This window comes from Musca domestica, unplaced genomic scaffold (assembly GCF_030504385.1).
Source record: "Musca domestica strain aabys unplaced genomic scaffold, Musca_domestica.polishedcontigs.V.1.1 15, whole genome shotgun sequence".
NCBI lineage: Eukaryota > Metazoa > Arthropoda > Insecta > Diptera > Muscidae > Musca > Musca domestica.
Window position 1 is genome coordinate 437,646 of NW_026712207.1, and position 26,784 is coordinate 464,429.

Below are 26,784 nucleotides of genomic sequence, written 5' to 3' on the forward strand. Positions count from 1 at the left end.
ACTGCAGTAATAAACATCATTTTGCTATCGCAAGTTGTCTGTCTGGCGATCTCGTTTTTTATTTTTTGGTGTTTTATTGTCCGTGTATTGGCTTAATTCCGAGACGCCTAATTGTTTCGACGGTCCTAAACGGTTTTTGGGCTATCTTGTTTCTTAGTTGTCGGAAAGTAAAAAAATCGAAAGTGCCGCTTTTTTTGTTGATCACCGTATGGCGTGGGTGCTACGCTCAAGAAAATATCAAATAAAAAATATTTTTGAAAAAAAAAAAAAAAAAAAAAAAAAATTCCGAACAATTACAAATTTATTGAAAACCGAAAAACAAAGTTTTGTGTCAATAAAAAATAATTTCGAAATATTGAGCTTCTCAACAAGCCAAGGTCACCACTAAATTAGCCGCTCATCATCATCATTGACAGCCAGTCAGCAGTCAACACGCTGCAACATAATGAATCGATTAAAAAGTTTCAAGCGCTTCCATTGAAAATTATTGGCTGTCCTACCCCTCTCCCGCCCTCGCTCCCCCTCTCTCTCCAATGCCGCTGATTAATTGAATTTATTGTGCGGGGGGGGAAAATATTTTCTATTTAGCTTTGATAATTAATTGATCCGCAGCAAAGTTTTGATAAACGCCCGCAAAAGAGCAAACAAAATTAAGAAACGCCAAAGAAGAAGATGGAGCGGAAGCAGCATCAAAAATGATGAAAGAAATGTTTATAGCAAATATTGTGAAAAATTAATTAGTAAAGTTCCAAAAAAAAAAAAAAAAATATTTGAAAAATATTCGAAATAGCATTCAATCGTCTGTTCATTCATTCATTCAGTCCGCCAATAGGTTGTGTCTTTCATCCATCATCGGGCTGGCGTGCTTATACTCTCCTCCTGCTGAGAATTTCCAAAACCTGTCCGATCCGGTCCGGTTGTTGTGAAATGTTGCAAACATTTTGTTGTGTTGTTTTCTGTTTTTGTTTTGTGTGTGATAAATTAATTGAATTAATATCGAAATGAATATTCAATAATTTTAATTGAAAACATCGCCAAGAGAGTGAATAATTGAATGAAGTGCAACGACAAAAAAAAAAAAAAAAATATTTATTTTAGAAATTTTACTAAACGTTTACGAGAAATATTTACAACAATTTTGAATTTATGAAGGTTAGTTTTACACAATTTATTAATATTGGAAATTAAATAATAAAATTGAAAAATTCTGACACTGTGACTATTAACCCTTTAAAGACTTTTTTTTACTGAAATATAAATACCATTTTGAAAAACCACACCTCTCCTGTAATGGGATTTGATTGAGAAATGTAAGAATTTAGAAAGTATCGGTTGATATTTCGTCAGATTTTATACCTAGACCATGTATGTGTATCTTAAAATCATCTTCAACCCCCATTTTTGGACTACGGAAATTATGGGTATCATTTCAAAAATTCACGAAAAATTCACAACTGAAAAAAAAAATTTGAAAATAAAAAAAATGTCAAGAAGTCCATGTCAAAAATCTTACAAATAAACGGTTTTTTTGGGAGGAAGTACTTGAAAAAAAAAACGCATAAAAATTCATGAGGTCTGAATAAGTATTCCTATGAAAAATATCTTAAAATTTTCGACTCAAAATTTACGAATTTAGAAAGTATCGGTTGGTTTTTCGTCAGATATTTATCCATAGACCATGTATGGGTATCTTAAAATCATCTTCAACCCCCAATTTTAGATTACGGGAATTATGGGTATCATTTCACAAATTCACGAATTTTGAGAATGAAACGCCTAAAAAAAAATCTTGAAAATAAAAAAAAATCTCAAGAAGTCCATGTCAAAAATCATAAAAAATTAACGATTTTTTTGAGAGGGGCCGAACTTTGAATACCCTCGACCGTTTGGAACGAATTAGGACATTTTCAAAAAATAAAAATAAAATCCATTAAAAATTCTGTTAAAATCTTGGATTGTGCCGATATATGGGGGGATAAACGATATTGTGGACCTATATAGACAAATTTATGTCAAGTAACTCCTTGCATAGAATTTAAGACAATTCCGTTCAAAAATGTGGCTAAAATCATCAAAATACCGAATATCGGGGGGGTACTGTTATATGTGGACTATATGATATCATGGACCTATAGAGATAATTCTCTTTCAATGAATAAAGTGCTCACAAGGAACTCGTTGTGCGGATTTTCAGACCATTCCATTGGAAAATGTGGCTAAAATCATCAAAATCGCGAATATCCGGGGATACCGTTATATGGGGGCTATACGATATCGTGGACCTATATAGATAATTTTCTGCCAAGAGATAAAGTGCCCTTAGAGAACTGATTGTGTAGATTTTCATATAATTCCATTGAAAAATATGGCTAAAATCATCAAAGTACCGGCTATCGGGGGCTATACGATATCGTGAACCGATATAGCCCATCTTCGAACTTGAACTGCCTGCAGACAAAAGAGAGATCTGGGCAAAATTTTAGCCCATAAAAATTCATGAGGTCTAGACAAGTTTTCCTATGAAAAATATCTTAAGATTTTGCGATTCTTTACCATTAAATCCTTGAAATTTTTATGTCCACAGCTTTTGGACATTTTGAATGAAAAAAAAAAAGTCCTTGAAATACATACAAACCATGAATTTCGATAAGGAGGTAATTGATTTTTTTTTTTTTAAATACACGATGTTAGATGAGAGGGTACATAAATTTAATCTTAAAAATTCATGTTTCAAACAAATTTAAAATTTTTTAGCTTGAAAAATTAGCGTAGAACTCCTCGGGTTTGGGTAAGGAAGTTCTTGAAAAAAAATCTTAAAAATCCATGAAATTAAAAAAAAAAACCTTAAACGAATTGTATAAAATGCACTATTTTTTGGAAAAAATTGTTAAATTTCACAACTTTTGTTGTCCTGGATGTCCTTGGAAAAAATCTTAAAAATCAAAGATTTTTTTTTGGCATTAAGCTCTTGAATAATTTGAATAAAAATACGCGTTTATAGCCAGAAGTCTTAAAAAAATTAAAAAAAATCGGTTATTTTAAAAATCAAAGGATTTTGGCCATAATGTCGATACAAAAATTTCGTAATGCAAAATTCCTAAAATCTACTATTTTTCGGGCATGAAGTCGATTTGCCGAAGAGTCTGCATTCAATCCAGGATTTTTTGGTAATTTTAACTTTTTGAAAATTTTTATAAAAATCTACAATTTTTTTCAGAATCTCTGAAAATCTCTGAAAAGTTTGAATGAAGTTGCACGATTTTTGGGCATACAATTTTAAATTATCACGATCTTTTTTTCTAGAAAACCCTTGAAAATTTTGCAAAAAAAATAAATAAATAAAAGTCAGCGTTGTTGGGCATGAAGCTCCTGAAAACTGTACTTTTCCTTAAAGGCTCTTCGAAAATGTTCAAAAAAATGTTTCATCTTTTACAATAAGACCCTGAAAATTTTGTATAAACTTCATGATTTTGTCGTTTAATACAATTTGTAGAAATCCATTATTTTTGCCAGGAAGCTCTTGAAATATTTCCAAAAAATCCTAAATTTTTGGGGAAGTTGGCTTACAAATCCTTAAACTGGGTCGACCATGTAGGGTATCACAACACTATAATTTATTTATCATTATATCCCCTTCGATCCAAACCTATTTAGTTACCTTTGCTTTTTGACCGGTAACATTTGCCTATATTTACGCCCTCCGCCTTCCCGAGAGCTTTTCAAAACAACTTCACACAAAAATTGTGAGCCTTTAAAATTTGAGATTTTTTAACAAAAAATTCTACAATTTCTTAATAGAAATTCTTTCGAAATTTTGCGAAATTTTGACATGAAATCTTTTGAAAAAATGAAAAAAGTTTTGTCCAAAATTTTTTGATTTTATTGCTCCTTATATTTTTATACCCTCCACCATAGTATGGAGGGTATATTAAGTTTGTCATTCCGTTTGTAACATCCCGAAATATACATTTTAGACCCCACAAAGTATATATATTCTTGATCGGCATAAAATTCTATGTCGATTTAGCATGTCCGTCCGTCTATCCGTCACCCCATCTGCCGTCTGTCTGTGGAAATCACTCTAGCTTCCGAAAGAAATGAAGTAAGTTGATAAAAATTTACTCAAATGTGTATTATGTCTGCAGGACTTTTGGTATTGAAAATGGGCCATGTAGGTCCACGTCTTCGTATAGGCCCCATATAACGGTACCTCCCGATATGCGGTATTTTGATGATTTTAGCAACATTATTTACCGGAATTATTTCAAATTAGGTATTTGATGTTCGTAATAAATACTACAGACTAGGACAGAAAATGAGCCATGTAGGTCCAGGTCTTCGTATAGCCCCTATATAACGTTACCTCTCGATATTCTGTATTTTGATAATTTTAGCAACATTATTTACCGGAATGGTTTCAAATTTGGTATTTAAAGTTCGCAATATATACTACAGCCTAAGACAGAGAATGAGCCATATAGGTCCACGTCTTCGTATAGCCCCCATATAACGGTACCTTCCGATATTCGGTATTTTGATGATTTTAGAGACATTATTTCCCGGAATTGTTTCAAATTTGGTATTTGAGGTTCGTAATGAATAATACAGCCTATGACAAAAAATTGTCTTTGCAGGTCCACGTCTTCGTATAGCCCCCATATAACGATACCTCCCGATATTTGGTATTTGGATGGTTTTAGCGACATTTTTCACCGGAATAGTTTCAAATTTGGTATTTGAAGTTCGTAATGGATGCTACAGCCTACGACAAAAAATTTTGTAAGCAGGTCCACGTCTTCGTATAGTCTCCTATATCAGTTATCATTTAAGTGGAATTCCGGAATTTTTTTTTTGAAAAATTTCAAGTTCCTTCCAAATGGTGGAGGTCATGTAAACTTCGGCCCCGACAAATTAAGATGCTTTTTTACTTGTTTCTTTTTAGATTGTAAGAATATTTTTTCAAGGTCCTCCTCACCAAATATCGTGGTTTTCAAACGATTTTTTTTTTAAATCCTGGGATATTTTATATTTTCCGAGTACTTTTTGGCCAACGATCGGGAATTGTTTAAGATCTTTAAGCAGCATCTTACTAAGTAATATTGATTTTAAAGAATATTTTTCAAGGACCATCTGAACATTAAATTTGATTTGTAAACATTTGATTCAAGAACCTCCGATATTTTGATGATTTTAGCGACATTATTACCAACTTTTTTCAAGTTTCGCATTTGTTTTGAAGAATCCAAAACATAAACGGGTTCTCAGTGGATAGTTGGAATTCTCGCAAAAATATTCTATGTAGGTCCAATTTTTCGGTACAGCCCTGATTTTCGCCCACGTTTCCAACCGAATCGTCTCTACAATGACCTTTCGGGTTCATTAAGGCTAGATTTTCCTGCAAAAATGTTTTTCAGTTTAGGTCCAATTTTTGGCAATATCTTGAGGATATCGGATTTGGTCATAAGCCAGATTTTCACTTGGTGAAGGATAAAATTAAGAGGTCCATATTATTAGTCAATTGAATTTCTTAAAATATTCTACTGCGATACCTTACATTTCCGATGAAGTGAAGTTCGTTTCCTTTTTTTAAAACTTTAATAGTCCATTTTTAAAATAATTTTAATTTAATTAATTTTTTTAATTAAACTATTCCCATTTCCTTTCTACTTTCAGAACAAAAAAATAACAATCCCACAAAAACCACAAAAATGTTGAGGTAAATTAACGGTCTTAATTTGCATTGAACCACCCAAAAAAATCCGCCGTACAAAAACTACTCCTTCCAAAATACAAAAAAAAAACAACAACAAATATGCTTGAACATTTCGATCTTAATCCGTTAAATACCACAATTATATCTGCAACGAATCCGCCGCATAATGACATACTCAGTAGCTATACAAATACAACGACAACAATGGAACCAAAGCCTAGTATCAACGCAACCGCTGCGTCACTATTAAACGATATCGTCATGAACACCTCAGCCGTGGTGGTCGATTATGCCGCCCAATGGCTGAATGCCACAGCGACAACAATGGCCAACAACATAACGCACAGACTCAACGAAACAATGGCATCCACTACCATGTTAGATGTCCTGTCATCCACAACAACAACAACGACGACAACGACACAACATCCTTACCTGCCCCAGAGTATTACAGATGCCGCCACCTCAACACTATTCCTGCACAACGACAACCTCTCATCGAATGCCATGATTGACGTCGACTGGCCCCTCTGCCACCCTCTGAATCCCAACTTTAATTGCAGCATCGAGGATTATGTAGAGTTTACTCTCGGCCCCAAAACTTTACCCCTCTACAAAGCTCTGCTGGTGAGTAGTTCTCAAAAAAAAAATTCAAAGAAACAAAACGAAACGAGAGAATTATTGCCAAACTTGTCCGCAAAACAAATATTTTATCTAAACTTTTTAATTAACCCGTTAGTTGTTTGAACCGAACTCCATTATTTGCATATGTTGCAGTTTGGTGTTGTTGCTGTTGTTGCATTGCTTTCAGAATTTCGTATTCAGTTAAGGAAAACTGTTAAAAGCGAAAGTTTTGTTTTTGACCACAAAAACCTTATGTCGTTAAAATAAATTTGAAAAAGTTCTGAATGTGCTCGAGTGGGATTTTGGGAGGAGGAAATTCTGTAGAGATCTGTAAAAAGGTTATCTATTCATGAAAGAGCTTTAAATCTTGCATCTATTTGTCGGAGAAATGTAAAAGTTATTCTCTTTTCAAATAAATTTCCAGAACATTATGAAGATACATATTTGTAGCTTCGATACAAATGTGGATGGCTATAATGAGTTTATACCCTACACCACATAGGGTATTATGTCTATGTGCATACCTCTACCAAATTTTATCAGGATCGGTTGAGATTTGGATATAGCTCCCAAATATATCTTTATCCGATATCAGGTTTATTCTGCACCAAATGGCTAATATCAGCCCAAATGACCTGAATGTTGACAATTACGGCTGAATTCATCCTAGGAACCAGCACTTCGAATTTGGTGAAAATCTGTTCCGATATAGCTATAGCTCCCATATATATGTTTTATCCGATTTGGGGTTTGAAGTCCCTCACACGCGTAATATGCACTCCACAAGAATGATATTTGGTACAGGAGATCAGATACTTCTCAAAAATACCTCTATCAAATTTTATCAAGATCGGTTCTGCTTTGGATATAGCTCCCATATATATATCTTTATCCGATATCAGGTTTATTGTGCACCAAATGGCCAATATCAGCCCAAATGGACTGAATTTTGGCACATCCGATCGAATTCAGTCTAGAAGCAAGTGCTTTAAATTTGGTGAAAATCGGTTCAGATATAGCTATAGCTCCCATACATATGTTTCATCCGATTTGCTGACATTCGTAATATGTGTTCGACAATAATGATATTTGGTACCAAATATCTTATAGGGCTCAAATATATCTTTGCCAAATTTTATCAAGATCGGTTCAGATTTGGATATAGCTCCCATATATCTTCAACCGATTCGGGTTAATTGTGCACCAAATGACTTATATAAGTCCAAATAACCTGAATTTTGTCTAGAAGCAAGAACATGACATTTTGTGAAAATCGGTTCAGATATAGCGCAGAAGCTTCCATATATGTGTTTCATCCGAATTGCTGTTTAAGTCCCTGACATTCGTAATATGCCCTCCACAGCACTGATCTTTGGAACCAAATATTTTATAGAGCTCAGAAATAACTTTGTCAAATTTTATCGAGAACGGCTAAGTTTTGGATATAGCTCCAATACATATCCTTAATCCGATTTCAGATTTATTGCGCATATAATGGCTAATATCAGTCCAAATGGAGCGAATTTCGGGACGTACGTTTCCATTTTGTGGAAAGCGGCTCCGATATACATGTGTTTTTAATAAAAATCCTTCTCAAAGTGACATCATGCACTCTATAGCAAAGTTAAAATGTCTCCGCCGATTTTAGAGAAAATCGATTCAGAATTTCGATATGCCACCCCCCCCCCCCCTATATTAGTTCCCTCTGAAACCAAACTATAACTGCTCTACAACCAAATGTTGATACATGGTATGATCTACTTCAAATGAATTCTTTTGTTACGGGAGTTTTACCAAATATGCATAGAGGTGTAGGGTATCATATAGTCGGCCCCACCCGACTTTTGACTTTTCCTTAATGGTTTAAATATTTTTTTTTTTTTTTTTTTGAAAGAGCCATCCAACTGTAAATCTTGATTTTCTTTTTTTGAAAAATTTCAAAGGGCTCTCCCAATCACAGAACCTGGATTTTTTAAGAAAATGTATCGAAGAGCCATCCTAAATACAAAAAGTGTATTTTTTAGAATATTCATGTAGAGGATAATTCCAACCGAAAATCTTGAATTTTGATCGAAATATTTTTCACGAACCAAAAGCATTGCTTTTCAAGAATTTTTTTCATTCATTTTTAAAGGATCATTCAAGGTATTTTTTTTTTTATTTTTTTCGAAAAATCTAAAGGAGTCGTGAGTTTTTGGAGAATATATTTCAAAGAGCCCTACCTACAGGGTGAGATAAAATAACAGCAACAAAGTCCAACGCCATAATTGTTACATTTTATTTTTTAAATTTTATTAAATCAAAGCAAAAAATATCGGAAATAGCATCAAATTTTAGAATTAGTTTAGATTTGTTCGAATTGGTCACGTTTGGCACGAATTATGGCCTTCACACGCTGGAATTTATAGTCGTCACACGTTGCCCGAATGATGCTCTGCGATATTTTGGCCCATTTCCGGCGTGGCGCTTGCTTGAGGTGATCGACACCTTGGTATTTTTTAGTGACAACCTTGCTTCCAAAAATACTCCAGACACAATAATCCACCGGATTGGTAACTGGAGATTTTGGTGACCATTGTGCGCTGGAAATGAAGTGAGGAACCACATTTTGTAAACATTCTTGGGTGGCTCGTGCTGCGATGGTGCTGAGTCCTATTGGAACGTCCAAGGTTTGTAACCAAAATGTTTGCGTGCCTCCAAGGCTTTAATACCCCCTTCAGAATATTTTCGCGATAATATTCGGCATTTATTCTGATGCCACGGTCGATTGATACGAGCGGAGAGCGACCATCGGCTGCTATGGCGGCCCACACCATCACCATGGCCGGCGCTTGAGTTCTGGTGGCTAACCGAAGGTGCACATTTTCAGCTGACCTCTTTGGCAAGTAAACACGATCATTTTTGTTTTTTTTTTTTTTACAAACAGCTGGATAACGAATGTTCTCTCAGCGCAGACGGAGAAAACCAAATTCGGCAGTTCACCACTTTTGGCCAAGCGAAGCAACTCTAGCGCTCTTTTGAGTCTATTTTCTTTCTGCTGCGTTGTAAGTTCCTGCACTTGTTGGAATTCCAATGGCTTTACCCCGAGCTCAGTTTTCAAAAGAGCTCATTGCCGAATGGAATATTGTTATATGTTCAGGTCACGAGCCATTTCTCGGCCATTGTGATGCGGGCGTGTCGATCAAGTCGCTTCTTTACTTTTCGAACCATTTCTGCTGATGTTGCTGTTTTCTTCCGGCCACTTCCTTGACGTCAGGCTACGCTACCAGTATCACGGTAAGGAGCGATGGTACGAGACCCAAAAGATTTATTCACATTTAAATGCTGGAGTGCTCTAACGATAGCCACCTGAGGTTTTCCAGCCAAATATAAAGAAGTCGCACTATCACCCTTGAATTCCAATCGGAATTGTTTCAACTTAAGTATTTGAAGTTCAAAATGGGTGCTACAGCCTATGACAGAAAATTATCTGGACAGGACCACGTCTTCGTATACCCCCCATATAACGGTACCTCCCTATATTCGTTATTTTGATGATTTTAGCGACAGTATTCACCGGAATTGTTTCGAATTTGGTATTTGAGATTCGTAATAGATACTACAGCCTATGACAGAAAATTGTCTGTGCAGGTTCACGTCTTAGTATAGCCCCCATATAACGGTACCTCCCAAAATTCGGTATTATGAAGATTTTAGCGTCATTGTTTACCGGAATTGTTTCAAATTACGTATTTAGAGTTCGTAATGGGAACTACAGTCTGTGACAGAAAATTGTCTATGCTGGTCCAGGTCTTCGCAAAGGTCCGATATAACGGTACCTCCCTATATTCGATATTTTGATGATTTTAGCTACATTATTCACCGTTTATTTCAAGTTTCGAATTTGAATATGGCAATGGCTAATGGCAAACAATGCCTATGTAGGTCCACGTCGTATAGACCCCAAACGGCTATATTCGGTATTTTTTAAATTTTAACAGAATTTTTTAAGGGTTTTAATTTTTTTAAATTTCCAAATTCGTTCCAAATGGTGGAAGGTATTCAAAGTTCGGCCCGGCCGAACTTACTGCTTTTTAACTTGTTTTTTTTTTGTATTTTGCATTCATCATTATCCTTTAAACCCACACCACCAAATAAAATCGGTAACAATCTAATTTGAAAACGGCTTACAACCCATTGACACCATACTTCTCCACAGATTTCACATACTCTACCATTAAAAGGCTCTCCTCTTTGTTTGTTTTAATTCTTCGAAAAAAGTTCACTAACATGAATGGCTTTGTTCTTTTTATTTTCATTGTTTTTTTTTTTTTTTTTTTTTTTTTTGTTGCTGCTACTGCCATTATCCTAGACACTGACTGATGTTTTCATTATTCTCCAGCTTTTTTTGTTTTTGTTACTTTATTTTGTTCTGTTCGAATGTGTTATGTTAAGTGATGCTTAACAGGAAAAATAAATAATTAAAATCTTTCAATTATTGTTTATTTTTGTATCTCTATTTTTTTTTGTTTCTTTTTTGGTCTCCCGAAAAAAATTGAAAACATTATTTGTTTGTTTGTTTATTTCGGTTCTGTCTTAGATGATTGTTAAACATGACCACATTAATCATTAGTTTTGGCAGATGCGTGTCGGCGCCTTAGCTTTGGGTTTTGGTGGACGGTACAGTGGCAGAAAATAGTCATTAATTATGATGACGAAGATGATGATGATGATGATGAGCTGGCTATGTATGCAGATGGACAATTGTTGCAATGTTTCCAAATTCCCAGGAGCTTAGGGCTTCCATGAGCTCTATGAAAACGAGATTTCCACTCCTTCTTGAATTATGAAGATGATGATGATGATGACGATAATGATCATAAATAACATTCCAACTAAATTATAATTAAAGTTCATTAATTTTAGTTATTTTTTCCATGGGTTTCATTTTGTTTCGCCGAATAGAAATGAAATCGATAATTTTTTTGTCGAACACATTTGAAGTGTTAATTATCTTTCAAGGTCCTTGTCGATATTTATAACCTCAATTGTCATAGTTTGGATGTTAATCAAGTTTTATTGATGTAATCGCATAAATTGTGAGATATAAGTGGGAGGTCGAATATTTGGAGAGAAAATACTTTCTGCTTCCTTGGAATCTTTTTTCAAAGGATCATAAAAACAAGAATAAAAAAATGAATACATATTATATACAGGGTGAGATGTGAAAACTGCAACCAACTTCAGACTGCTATCATTTCTAAGCCACTCGTCCGACAGCTCTTAAAATTATTCCAGTGACAGCTCATTATATTGTTTACAAGCGTACAAAAGCATTTTCGGGAGAATTTTCAAGAAAAAAAGTTATTCGTGATTCGGAATTCAAGCGAGATAGGGTGACTTCCTTATATTTGGCTGAAAAACCACCAACCAAGTAGCTATCGTTAGAGCTTTCCAGCATTTAAATGTGAATAACTCTTCGTGTCTCGTACCATCGCTCATTACCGTGATACTGGTAGCCTAGCCTGACGTCGAGGGTAGTGGACGGAAGAAAACACAGCAACATCAGCAGAAATGGTTCGAAAAGTAAAGAAGAGACTTAATCGAAACTCGCGTCGCATTGGCCGAAAAATGGCTTGTGAGTTGAACATATCGCAATATTTCATTCGGCAATGAGCTCCATTGAAAAATGAGCTCTGGGTAATGTCATTTAAATTCCGAAAAGGGCAAGAACTTACACCGCAACAGAAAGAAATTAGACTCAAAAGAGCTAAAGAGATGCTTCGCTTGACCGGAAGTGGTGAACTGCCGAATTTGGTTGTCTCCGTTTCCGATGAGGAAACATTCGATGTCCAGAAGTTTGTAGACAACAACAACAATATGATCGTGTATACTTGCCAAGGAGGTCAGCTAAAAATGTGCAACTTCGGCTGGCCACCAGAACTCAAGCGCCGGCCATAGTGATGGTGTAGGCCGCCATAACAGGCGATGGATGCTCTCCGCTCGTATTAATCGACCGTGGCATCAGAATAAATGCCGAATATTATCGCGAAAATATTCTGGAGGGTGTATTAAAGCCTTGGGGGCACGCAAATATTTTGGCCGCAGGCCTTGGACATTCCAACAGGATTCCAACACCACCACCAGAACTCAACAGCCGATGGTCGCTCTCCGCTGGTATTATTTGACCGTGGTATCAGAATAAATGCCGAATATTATCACCAAAAAATATTCTAGAGGGTGTATTAAAGCCTTGGGCGCACAAACATTTTAGCTGCAGACCTTGGACATTCCAACAGGATTTAGCACGCGCCACCCAAGAATGGTTACAAAATGAGGCTCCTCGCTTCATTTCCAGCGCACAATGGCCAGCAAAATCTCCGGATACCAATCCGTTGGACTATTGTGTCTGGAGTAGTTTGGAAAGCAAGGTTGGCACAAGGAAATACCAAAGTGTCGATCTCCTCAAGCAAGCCCTTCGCCGGGAATGGGCCAAAATACGGCAGAGTAACATTCGGGCAGCGTGTGACGGTTTCACTGGCCGTTTGAAGGCAATAATTCGTGCCAAAGGTGACCAATTCGAACAAATCTAAATTCATTCTAAAATTTGATGCTTTTTCCGAAATTGTTTGCTTTCATTCAATAAAATTTAAGAAAAAAAGTTAAAGCAGTAAGTTCGGCCGGGCCGATCTTTGAATACCCTCCACCATTTGGAACGAATAAATCCTTAAAAAAATCCTGTTAAAATTTTAAAAATGCCGAATATAGTCGTTATATTGGTATCGTGGACCCACACAGGCAAAATATCGTATATAGGGAGGTACCGTTATATCGGAGCTGTGCGAAGACCTGTATCAGAATAGACAATTTTCCGTCATAGGCTGTAGCATTCATTACGAACTTCAAATACGACATTTCAAAAAATTTCGGTGAGTATTGTACCTAAACTCGTCAAAATACCGAATATAGGGAGGTACTGGTATGTTGGGCCTATACGAAGACCTGGACCTGCACAATTTTCTGTCACAGACTGTAGGTTCCATTACGAACTCTAAATGCGTAATTTAAAAAAAATAATAACGCGAAAATCACCAAAGTACCGAATATAAGGAGGGACCGTTATATGGGGGCTATACGAAGACATGGACCTGTATCCGTGGACCTGTATCCATTGCGAACTTCAAATACCAAATTTGAAACTATTCCGGTGAATAATGTCGCTAAAATCATCAAAATACCCAGTTACAAACGGAATGACAAGGTTAATATAACCTCCATGGTATTGGAAGTGGTTGTTGAAATGTGTACTATAATTGTAAGAAAAGTACTAAATGGTACTAAATTTGGGCTTGGGTGAGCAGATAGAGATAAAATTGTAAAATTTGGATATTAAGACTACTGTTGATATATATTGTTGAGATTTGGAGGTGGGGTTCGAAATGAGCCCTAAATTTGTTCGAAAAGTACGAAATGGTACTCAATTGGGTATTGGATGAAGGTATAGAGTTGGAATCCTCAAATCTGTTATTGAGGTCTTTCTGGGTGTCTGGTATTGACATATGGAGATGCTGTTGGAAATATGTACTAAAAGTTTACGAAAAGTACTAAAGGGTACTAAATTTGGTATTTGGTAAAATAATAGTGCTGAAATCCTTAAATTTAATATTTCGGTCTCTGGAATTGAGATATGGGGGTGTTTTCGGAAATGCGTTCTATATTTGACGAAAAGTACTAAATGGTACTTAATTTTGTATTGGGTAAAGATATAGAGTTGAAATCCTCAATTTGTGTACTAAAATTGTACGAAAAGTACTAAATGATACTAAAACTGTTTTTGGGGGAATTATAGAGGTGAAATCCTGAAAATTTTTGAAATTTGTACTACATTTGTATGAAATGGTACTAAATCGGGTATTGAGTGAAGACACAGGGCTGGGATTCTCAAATTTGATATTCAGGACTTTCTTGGTGTGTGGAATTGAGTTATGGGTGTAGTTTTTTTTTTTGGAAGTGTGTTTTGTTATTGAAAGAAAAGTAGTAAATGGTACTAAATTTGGTACTTGGTGAAGGAATATAACTGAAATCCTGAAATTTGATATTGAGGTCTCTGGAAGTATCTGGAATTGAAGTATGGAAGTGGTTGTTAGAGTAATACTAAATTGAAAAAATTTTGGGTCACTGTTGGCCTCAAAGATAGATGTAGATTTTTTTGGTTATGCCTACTAATTGTTACTAAATTTGGTATAGATTTAAGGAATAGAGCTGAGATTCTTATATTTAAGTAGGGCTTCTAGGGTTTACATATGGAGACATTGAAATTGTTTTGGACAGAAAAAAATGTGATATGGGTCCATTGTGCAAAGGTTTGAAAAATATCCTCCTCGGAAAACTTAAAAATGAAAGATTTTCAATACTTTTTGTTGTTAAAGGGGAACATTTTCCTATTTTTCTTTGAAAAATATGTGTTGTAAAGAATACATTTCGAACGATCAATAGTCCAGCCGAATTGAGATTCTTTGAAGAATATTTTCAAAAGGCCCATAAAAAATGGATTTAGTAGAGATTTTATTCAAAGGGCTATTTAAAAGATATAGAGTATATTCCATTCTAACTAGAAACTTTGATTTTTGAGAGGTACAAAATTTAGAATTTTCGATTTTTTTCAAAGGTCTAGGAGGTATAAAATGTGGATTTCATAAAAATAGGTTTTCAAATTATTCTTCACCCCCTTGTTTTTGGTACAACCACTTACAATCAACCTCCAACCACTTTCACCTTACAAAAGGAAAAAAAAAATCTGAACAAATCATAAACAACACAGAAAACCTCATGTTGCCCCCAGCAGGATTTTTTGTCAAAAATTTGTCTTATCCTTGTTGCTCCTGACAAATTAGAAGACGAAAAAAATACATATCCGCATGTGGCATATCCCCCTTTTCTGTGTGGAAAAGTCAACTAGAATAAGATTACAATAATTATTTGCTATTGTTGCCCTGCAGGCATATTTTACTCGTTTCCGATGCCTACGACAACGTCAAGGACATTTGAATGCGACAACAAACAACAACAAAATGTTCTCCGGGTGGCGGAAAAATAGTTTTCATTCTGTCAAATACATTCAGCAGTTGCTGTTTAAAAAATATTATCACTGTGGTTGGGGTAAGGTTGTGTGTGCGGGGGGGGGGTCCTTTTTGCCCTTCCTTTCTTTTTATACCCTCCACCATAGTATGGAGGGTATATTAAGTTTGTCATTCCGTTTGTAACACCTTGAAATATACATTTTAGACCCCACAAAAAAAATATATTCTTGATCAGCATAAAATTCTATGTCGATCTTGGCGATGTTCGTCCGTCTGTTCGACTGCGGAAATCACTCTAACTTCCGAACGAATTGAAGTAGTTTGATAAAATTTTACTTAAATGTATATTATGTCTGCAGGACTTCTGGTATTAAAAATGGTCCATGTAGGTCCACGTTTTGGTATAGTCCCCATATGACGCTACCTCCCGATATTCGGTATTTTGATGACTTTTGGCGACATTATTCACCGGAATTGTTACAAATTTGGTATTTGAAGTTCGTAATGGATACTACAGCCTAAAACAGAAAATGAGCCATGTAGGTCCACGACTTCGTATAGCCCCCATATAAGGGGACCTTCCGATTTTCGGTCTTTTCATGATTTTTGCGACATTATTCACCGGAATTGTTTCAAATTTGGTATTTGAAGTTCGTAATAGATACTACAGCCGATGGCAGGAAATTGCCTATGCAGGTCCACGTTTTCGTATAGCCCCCATATAACGGTACTTCCCGATTTTCCGTATTTTCATGATTTTAGCGACATTATTCACCGGAATTGTTTAAAATTTGGCATTTGAAGTTCGTAATGGATACTATAGCCTAAGACAGAAAATGTCTGTCTGTGCAGGTCCACAGAATTTTTAAAGGATTTTTTTTGTTTTTGACAATTGCCAAATTCGTTCCAAGTGGTGGAGGGTATTCAAAGTTCGGCCTGGCCGAACTTAAGGCTTTTTTACTTGTTAAATGTTCGATTACATGTATGAGTGTACTTATGCGTGTGTGTGTGTGTGAGGGTTTTCACAGCATGCCTCTTTTATGGAATCTAAAATATATATATTTTTTCCAATGTCAGGGGTTTTTTTCTTCTCCTATCTCTGGTCGTTTGTTTTCGATTTGTTTTTATCAACCAAACAAAGCATTTTACAAGGAACTACAACTATCCACTTCAAAGGACAAAAGGGAAGGATAATAGGAAAAGTAACTGTTGTGCTATGTGAAGATGGTAAGGGACGGAAGAATATTGTATGTTTCCCTGATAATAATAGCATGTTTCAAATGGACTTTACAAGAAGACATATAATACAACGAAATTATCCACTTGAGAGAGATATGCGTGCGTGTGTGTGTGTGGGTAAAAATATCCTGTCTATTGTGTAGAAGGGAGCTTTAAATTGCAGCTGGATTAAAATTACAATGGGTTGATAGAAAATACTTGTTCTTGAAAAATGTGAGGGCTATGATGGTCTTTGAAAAGATCTGAAAATTTAAATAATAATTTTCAAGTAACAAATAAGGGAAATTTTCATGGAATTGACCTACCCCCTGGCCAACTCTCAAAATATCCTTTAACCAGAGAAATTTCCAGCTAACTACTATTTCCTACATTTCCTACGTAATTTTCGTTCTCTTAAAAAGGATATCACATAGTATCCTATTTCAATAATTTTCATGCTCATTAACGGCTATTTTTCGGACGACAATCCGCAAACGTTTGTTGACATAATTTACCGTTAGTTATTGGCCTTCATCGTAATTATTATGTGGATTTTTTTTCTGGCTATAAAGAGTGCCGTAGAAAAACCACCGCTACGGAAGAATAAATAGTCTCGTAACGAGACTAGGCCATAAACGAAAGACCAGTGTTATTTATAGCCATCATTAATGGATTAAACCAAAAGAAGAACAAAACACTTAATGGCCAACCGTAACGGTGTTAATTTGTGTTTATTTGATTTTCGGCAGGATATTGGCAAATAACATGCACACGTGTGTATCCTTTGAGAAAACTATAAAATGCAGACATTATGGGTGGGGGAACTATTTGCACCCCTTTATCAGTTTTGCTGGGAAACAACTATTAAAAAAGTAAGATAGGCTTTTAAAATATCTTTGTTAGAGGCTCTTAAAATCCTTTAAAAATATTCTTAATAAAATCACTTTGAAAGCTCGTTTAATAAAATTCTTCTAAAATCCACATTATAAGCTCTAAATATATTCTTAAAAAAATACGTGGAAATTTTGAAAGTTATATTAAAAAAATGTTAACATTTCATGATATAAGCCCTAAAAATACTCCCAATGTAACATTTGAAATATTAGATAAATCCACGTGGAAAACTATAAAAACATCTTTGAAAAATATTTAAAAAAAATCACATTAAAAGCTTTGTGTATTCTTTGATCCATATTCCGTCATAGGATCATGTTGAAACCTCTGAAAATATTTCAAAAATATCGAAAATGGAAGCCTTTAAAATCACTTCTGAATTTCCTTTGAAAACCCATTATTAAAGATTTTCGATTTGATAGTTGTGAAAGATTTTTATGAACATTCTCTAAAGTCCGAATATCCTTTGGAAATATTTTAAAAATCCACAATAACATTTCTGAAAAATACAAGTTGTAAAGTATGAAAATCTTTTAAAAACTTCACAAAAAAACTCTGAAAATATTTTTAAAAAAATCCACGTGGTAGAAAATTTAATATTTTTTGAAAAATATTTTATAAAACCACATTGAAACTTTTGAATATCCTTAAACAATATTCTTCTAAAAGTGCATTAAAAAAATCAAAATTGGAAGCCCTGGATATATTTAAAAAATTGTATTAAATAATTGAAGTTGGAAGCTGCGATTATCCTTTGAAAAAATATACCTTAATATCTGATGGAAGCTCGAAATATCCTAAGAAGAATATTTAAAATTAAATGAAAGTTGGATGGCGGAAATTGTTTTGAAAACTACAAAAAAATGTTTTGGGTGTTCTGAAGGTCCTACGAACTATTCATAAAAACACGTTAGGAATTCTAAAGATCTTTTTGAAAAATATTTTAAACAATCCTTGTTATGAATGTTTAAAAACAACCTAGGTTGAAAGCTCCGAATATCCTTTGAAAAAATATTGCAAAATATGCAAAGGTCCCAACGTCCTTTTTTAAAAATCCCCAGTTTCAGCCATTAACACTTTTTTGAAAAATATTTTCTTGAATATCCGCATTGGAAGCTCAGATTATTCTTTGAAAAATATTCTTTTAAGATTCCCCATTCGTAGCTCCAAATATCAATAAAAATACATCCTCAAATCCATAGAGCTTCCTGGGTATCCTATTTAAAACTATAAAAACTTATCTTTAAATATCCATTTTGGTGGTTCTGTAACTATCCTTTGAAGACATTTCTTTAAAAATCCGCATTTTATGGCTCGTAATGTCCTTTAAAGAAATATTTTTAAAAATCCACATATCCTTTGAAGGAATGTCCTCTAACAAAAATAGTTTTAAAAATTAACATTGTATGGCTCTGAATGTTCTTTATTTCGAAACAATTCACGTTGGATGCTACCACGTTGACAATATTTAAAAATAACTACGTTGAAAAAAAGGAATGTCCTTTGAAAGTATCTTTAAATAGCTCGTAATGTTTTTTTGAAAAATATTCATCATTAGAAGAACTAAACATCGCTTAAAATATATTTTTAATAAAATCCAGGTTTTGTGTCTCTCTTTTGAAAACACACATGGGAAACTCTGAATGCCCTTTGAGACACATTTTTGAAAAAAAAAAAACCACGTTGGCAGATCCGGATTTCCTTTGAACAGTATTATTTAAATATATTTTAAAAAATTGAAAATCTTAAAACAGTCTCCGTAATAAGCTCTGAATGTCCTTTTCTTACGAGTTCACGTTAGAAACATCGATTAGTTTTAAAAAAAATCCTTAAAATCTACATTGAAAGCCCTCAGTATCATGTTAAAAGCAATCTTAAATAATCACCAAGCCGGAAGCTCGAATTGTCTTTAAAAAAATTATTTAAAAATATAAAATGGTTAAAAAAAATTAAAAAAAACACGTTGAAAGCACCGGGTGTTTTTGAAAATGCTTTGAAAAATATTAAAAGAATCCAATTTAAAAAATCCATATGTCCTTTTAAAAAAATCTACTTTAGAAGCTCGTAATGTCTATTTAAAAATTATTTTTAAAAATTCAATAGTCCTAAAATAATTCACTTTCCTTTGAAAAATTTCCCTCTAAAAATTTAATTGAAAATTCCGAATATTTGTAAAATATTTGTTTGAAAAAACATGTTAGAAGCTGCGAATATTCTTTGAAAAATATTTTTTAAAAATCCACGCTTTGTGGCTCTAAATGTCGTTTGAAAAATACATATAAAATTTACCTCTAAATGTCCTCTGAAAATACCTTAAAAAGCCAAGTTTTGTGGTAATTTAAAAATTTTCTGAAAAATCCACGTTTTGTGGCTCTGAATGTCCTTTGAGAAATACTTTTCAAAATCCACCTTTCTGAATGTCTCTGTGTCCCTGAATGTCTTTTGAAAAATATTATTAAAAATGCACGTCTTATGACTCAGACGGTCCTTTACAATTATACCTAAAAAATACATTTTTTACAACACTAGGGACCCTTTAAAAATGTTTAAGAATTTCCAAGTTTTGTGGCTCTGAGTGTGCTCTAAAACATATTTCCAAAAATCCTTGAATAAATCTTTTTATCTTTGTACTTCTAAATGTCCTTTGAAAAATATCTTCAAAAAATCGCGTTTTTTGACTCTGGATTTTCTTAAAAATATATTTATAAATGCTTTTGAAAATCCACGTTTTTTGCTCTGAAAATCCTTAAAAATACATATTTAAAAAATCCCCGCACCTATAAATGACCTTTGGAAAAAACCTCTAAAAATCTACGTTTTGTAGATATAAATGGGTATTGAAAAATACCATTCAAAAATATTAATCCAATAATTGCGGTACTAAGATTCTTGGAAATTGTTTTTAAAAATTTTTATATTTTGTAGCTCTGAATGTCCTTGGAAAAATATTTTCAAAAATCCAGGTTGTTTGACTCAGAATTCCTTGAAAATTTATATTTTAAAAATCCACGTTGGGAGCGCGGAATGTCTATTTGAAGAACATTTTTTTTTTAAATCCCAAATGTACCCTAAAAAATATTTTTAAAAATCAGCATTTAGTGTCTGGGAATGTGTTTGGAAAAAAATTAAAAAGTCCACGTTCCTTTTTAAAAAATCTTAAAATAATCTTTAAACCCCCATTTGGGGTTATGATAACCCTCAAAAATTAGAAAAAAATTACTTTTTGTTTTAAAAATATTTTCAAATATCCTTTAAAAAACGTTCAAAATAATATTTGATAAATCTACCTTAAAAGTTCTTTAAAAAATTTTGTTTAAAAACAATTTCTTTAGCAATAATAAAACAACACAAGACAAAAAAGGCTCTTGAAAATTAATAAAACCAATCTTTAAATAAAATATTTACAATAAATTATTCTTTGGGCTCTAAAGCACCACTATTAACTCTCAAGTGAAAAGTACTCTTCAAGTATTAAAGGTTCTTTAAAATTATTCATAAAAAACTCGATTTTTAAAACTGCCTTAAAAGCTTTGAAAGTTAATAAAATTGACTTTAAAATCTCATTAAGAAACATTTAAAAGAAATTATCCTTTGAGCTCTAAAGACTCCACTTGTAAAGCTAAAATTAAAAAAAATACTAAATTTTTCAAAAAAGTCTTAAAAACTTTACAAAATTGATAAAAAAATATATTTTTATTAGACCTCGCCAAAAATTAAAAGTCCTTCGCTTGGGGTTCTGTTAGTCCTTGAAATATTTTTTTTTTAAAGAAACAATAAATGGGAAACTTCAAAAAAAAAATTGCCAAAACCAGTAGATCAAAAATGGGGATCCTGAGAGAATATTTTCAGTAATATAGGAATATTAAAAAGCAGTACAAAACAGCTTTTTAATATTCTTTAAAATTCTTCTTTTGTGTCTCTGTTGGTTCTTTGAAAAAATAATATACAAAATGCACCTTGAAAAATATCCTTCAAATTTCACTTTGGATAAATAGTCTCATTTCTCGATCAAAAAAAAAAAAAGAAAACAAAAAAAAAGATACAATTGACGTCTGTACTTCCATTAACCTGTCGTCTATTTTCCTATTTCCCTCTGTTTTCCCCCTTTATTGACTCAATATTTTTATCTTTCCATTTTTTTTCTTCATTTCAGGTAACCGTTGTCTATGGCATCATCTTTATCTCGGCCCTGGTGGGCAATGTTCTGATTTGCGTGGTTATTGTCAGGCACGAGTCCATGCACTCGGCCACGAACTATTATCTCTTCAGTTTGGCGGTGTCAGATCTCATTTTTCTCATATTTGGTAAGACCGCTAAAAAAAATAACTATGGCCAACTAAAATAGTTAGTTGTGTTATCTAATCATATGATCTGGCAATGATTTGCTGTTGATTGGCGTTGATAAGGCCAGATGATAGCTGATTAGATTAGCTAACCTTTATTTAGAAATTAACAAGTTAATAAATATTTAAATGAGTTGTTCGTGGGTTATGATAAAAAAAATGGCAAAAAACATTTTTGACATCCAAACATGTTGAAATAAAAACAAATTGTGGGAACTTTACAATTTGCCAAAAAAAAAACTATTCAAAAAATGAATTTCAATATCTCTTTTTCAAAGTCATTCAATAACTTTATTTCACATATTGACTATTTCCCCCAACTTATGTTGGGCGTTTTTTTTTCCCAAAAAAAAGTATCTCGTTTGCATAAAACTTTGACTAAATGTAAACTATAAACTTATTCACCCTCCCACTCACACATACTCAGATGTTATCGATACCACAATTTCCTTTGCCATTTCAGTGGCTTTTAGACAAATATCCTTCCTTCAACACTCTTTGAAAATAAACTGGCGAAGCGGAAAAAACACAAACAAATATTGGAAGTTATATGGAAAAAGCCACAGCTGGGCGAATCCGACCAAAGGATGCCCTTCATAAGCTGAAGGTCGTGGATAAAAAATAGTTAAAAATACGTTTATTGGTAATTTAGTCATTATTCGTTAAAAATCCACGTTTACTTGGGCTTTGAATCTTGAAAAAAATATTCTTTAAAAAATATTCTTTGGTCCTTGAAAAAAGTAATCTCTAAAAATTAACAATTTTTGGGTCTTTAAAAAATATTCTTCAGGTTTATTTTTCCTTTGGTCCTTGAACAAAAATTCTTTAAAAAATGCACGTTCCTCGATCTATAGGTCCTTGAAAAAAAATTCTTTAAAAAATCCACGTACCTTGATTAATAGGTCCTTAAAAAATTCTTTAAAAAATACACGTACCTTGATCTATGAGTCCTTGAAAAAAATTCGTAAAAAATCCACGTTTCTTGATCTAAAGGGCCTTGAAAAAAATTCTTTAAAAAATCCACGTTTCTCGACCTATAGGTACTTGAAAAGAAAATCTTTAAAAAATCCACGTACCCTTGACCTATAGGTCCTTGAAAGGAAGTTCTTCAAAAAATCCACGTGCCTTGATCTGTAGGTCCTTGAAAAAAATTCTTTAAAAAATTCACATTCCTTGATCTATAGGTCCTTGAAAAAATCCAAATTCCTTGATCTATAGGTCCTTGAAAAAAAAATTATTTAAAAAATTCACATTCCTTGATCTATAGTTCCTTGAAGTTCTTTAAAAAATCGACGTTCCTTGATCTATAGGTCCTTGAAAAAAAAAATCTTTAAACATTTCACGTACCTTGATCTATAGGTCCCTGAAAAAAAATTCTTAAAAAAAATTCAATTTTTTTGATCTGAAGGTTTTTGAAAAAAAAAAAAATCTTAAAAAAATCCACGTTCCTTGACCTATAGGTCCTTGAAAAAAAATCTTTAAAAATCCTTGAGCTATAGATCTTTGAAAACAAAAATCTTAAAAAATCCACGTTCCTTGACCTATAGGTCCTTGAAAAAAACTCTTTAAAAATCCAAATTCCTCGATCTAAAAGTTTTGTCATTGAAAATATATTCTTTCAAAAATCAACGTTTATTTTGTCATTGAAAAAATATTTTTTTTTTTTAAAAAGCCACATTCCTTGATCTAAAGGTTTCGTCCTTGAAAAAAATTATTCTTTAAAAAATCCACGTTTATTTAGTCCTTGAAAAAAATTATTCTTTAAAAAATCCACGTTTATTTGGTCCTTGAAAAAATTATTCTTTAAAAAATCCACGTTTATTTGGTCCTTGAAAAAATTATTCTTTAAAAAATCCACGTTTATTTGGTCCTTGAAAAAAAATATTCTTTAAAAAATCCACGTTTATTTGGTCCTTGAAAAAATTATTCTTTAAAAAATCCACGTTTATTTGGTCCTTGAAAAAAAAATATTCTTTAAAAAATCCACGTTTATTTGGTCCTTGACAAAAATTATTCTTTAAAAAATCCACGTTTATTTGGTCCTTGAAAAAATTATTCTTTAAAAAATCCACGTTTATTTGGTCCTTGAAAAAAGTAATCTTTAAAAAATCCACGTTTATTTGTCCTTTGGTCCTTGAAAAAAGTAATCTTTAAAAAATCCACATTTATTTGTCCTTTGGTCCTTAAAAAAAGTAATCTTTGCGTTTATTTGGTCCTTGAAAAAAGTAATCTTTACAAAATCCACGTTTATTTGTCCTTTGGTCCTTGAAAGAAAAAATATTTAAAAAATCCACTTTTATTGGTCTTTTGGTCCTTAAAAAAAATATTTTCTTTAACAAATCCTCGATTTTCCGCCCAAATTTTTCAACAACCTATTTTGCTGTTGTAGGGTATCCAAAAAACAATTTAAAATTTAACCCTTTTCGCCATAGACTCCAAAAACACGCAGTAATAAAAAATAAACGAAAACAAATAATAATTTCAATACTTTATGATGATTGTTGGTCTTCTTTTTGTGTGTTTTCTTAGCGGAAATGAAGAACCCCACCAACATCGTTGTCTGATTTGCTGTAATATCCTGTAACGGTTTTTTTTTACTTCTTCTACCACTTCATACCCCATCGTTTATTTTATAACCATCTGTTATGGGATTTATGAACACAAACGAAATCAATTGGAATTCGGTGGGGGCGGAGGGCTATAGAAAAATGAACACATTCGAGTACTGTTCCCCTACGGATGCCAGGCTCAATTTTGCCGGGACTGGTGGATGTGTCAGAATTTATGTGTTCGGATGAATACATTCCAATGAAATGAAAAACAATGTATCATCTTCGTGGCAACAATAAAAACCAAATGCTACACATACAAAAAATAGTATATGTGTGTGTACATACATGTGTAAATATACATGTATATGTGTAAATGGTGGCACCCAATAAAAGGAATATATGTATGACTATTTTTTTCCCCACATAAGTGTTTCACTACTTGTAAGGGATCATCACTTTTTGGAGGGGTTGTCTATCTGCCACAAACTGTAAGCCGGAGGGTGATTAGTTTATGGATGGAAATTCTCTGTGCCGACAAATTTTATTTTCAGTTTAAGAGGGACTGGGGAGAATTGAAATTCCAAATTGTATTAAATTTTAAACCATATAATTATTTGATAAAAATGCTGGCAAGTATAATATGTAAGCAAATATCCTTCAAAGTCAAAGATTATTGATCCGAATGTCCTTGAAAGATATTCTTCAATAATCTACATTTATTTATCCGAACGCCCTTCAAAAAATATTTTTTAAAAAATCCACGATTATTGGTCTTTTGGTCCTTGAAAAATTATTCTTTAAAAATCCACATTTGTTTATCCGAATGTCCTTCGAAAAATATTCTTTAAAAAATCCACGTTTATTCGTCCTTTGATACTTGAAAAAATATTCTTTACAAAATCCACGTTTATTGGTCCTTTGGTCCTTGAAAAAATATTCTTTAAAAAATCTACGTTTATTCGTCCTTTGATACTTGAAAAAATATTCTTTACAAAATCCACGTTTATTGGTCCTTTGGTCCTTGAAAAAATATTCTTTAAAAAATCCACGTTTATTCGTCCTTTGATACGTGAAAAAATATTCTTTAAAAAATCCACGTTTGCTGATATAAAGGTCCTTGGAAAAATATTCGTTAAAAAATCCTCCTTTATTGGTCCTTGAAAAAATATTCTTTAAAAAATCCACGTTTGCTGATATAAAGGTCCTTGGAAAAATATTCGTTAAAAAATCCTCCTTTATTGGTCCTTGAAAAAATATTCGTTAAAAAATCCACGTTTATTGGTCCTTTGGTCCTTGAAAAAAATATTCTTTAAAAAATCCACGTTTATTGGTCCTTTGGTCCTTGAAAAAAATATTCTTTAAAAAATCCACGTTTGCTGATATAAAGGTCCTTGGAAAAATATTCGTTAAAAAATCCTCCTTTATTGGTCCTTGAAAAATATATTCTTTAAAAAAACCTCCTTTATTGGTCCTTGAAAAAAATATTCTTTAAAAAATCCACGTTTATTGGTCCTTGAAAAAAATATTCTTTAAAAAATCCACGTTTATTGGTCCTTTGGTCCTTGAAAAAAATATTCTTCAAAAATCCACATTTATTTATCCGAATGTCCTTCGAAAAATATTTTTTTAAAAAATCCACGATTATTGGTCTTTTGGTCCTTGAAAAATTATTCTTAAAAAAAATCCACGTTTATTTGGTCCTTGAAAAAAATATTCTTAAAAAAAATCCACGTTTATTTGGTCCATGAAAAAATATTCTTAAAAAAATCCACCTCTGTTGGTCCTGAAAAAAATATTCTTAAAAAAATTCACGTCTGTTGGTCCTGAAAAAATATTCTTTAAAAAATCCACCTTTATTGGTCCTTGAAAAAATATTCTTTAACAAATCCACGTTCTATTGATCCTTGGGAAAATATTCTTTAGAAAGTCCACGTTTATTGTTCAGAAGGTATTCGAAGGAAATTTTTTTAAAAATCTGTATTTATTGGTCTTTTGGTCCTCGACAAAAATATACTTTAAAAAACCCACGTTTATTGTTCAGATGGTCCTCGAAAAAATAGTTTTTAAAAATCTGTTTTTATTGGTCCTTTAAAATATCCACGTTTTTTGGTCAGATTATCCTTAAAAAAATATACTTTAAAAACTCGATGTTTCTTATCCATTCACAGAAATTAAAATCTATTTTCAAAAATTCCTACAATTCGCTGTCTATTTATAACTTCACCAAAAACTAAATCGATAACCTCTAACCATGCACCGCATCAACTTTATTAAATGATTCGCCATAATTTGTTTTAATAAATGTTCTCTTATTTCCAATAATTTTTCAAAATGTCACGGAACTGTTTGTTTTTCCATAGTTCAATAAAAGTTTTTGACAA

The 26,784-nt window shown here is 32.9% G+C and overlaps 1 protein-coding gene across 1 annotated transcript in view; it reads left to right on the forward strand.

The window, feature by feature from the left end:
* Nucleotides 1–244: 244 nt before the first annotated feature.
* LOC101898165 (neuropeptides capa receptor) overlaps nucleotides 245–26,784 on the forward strand; it is a 68,198-nt gene continuing 41,658 nt past the window's right edge. Inside the window, exons 1-3 of the mRNA XM_059119442.1 lie at nucleotides 245–1,152; nucleotides 5,674–6,340; nucleotides 21,662–21,812. Of these exons, the coding sequence (XP_058975425.1) occupies nucleotides 5,813–6,340; nucleotides 21,662–21,812 (679 nt within the window). The 5' untranslated portion in view covers nucleotides 245–1,152; nucleotides 5,674–5,812. The remainder of the gene's footprint in view (nucleotides 1,153–5,673; nucleotides 6,341–21,661; nucleotides 21,813–26,784) is intronic.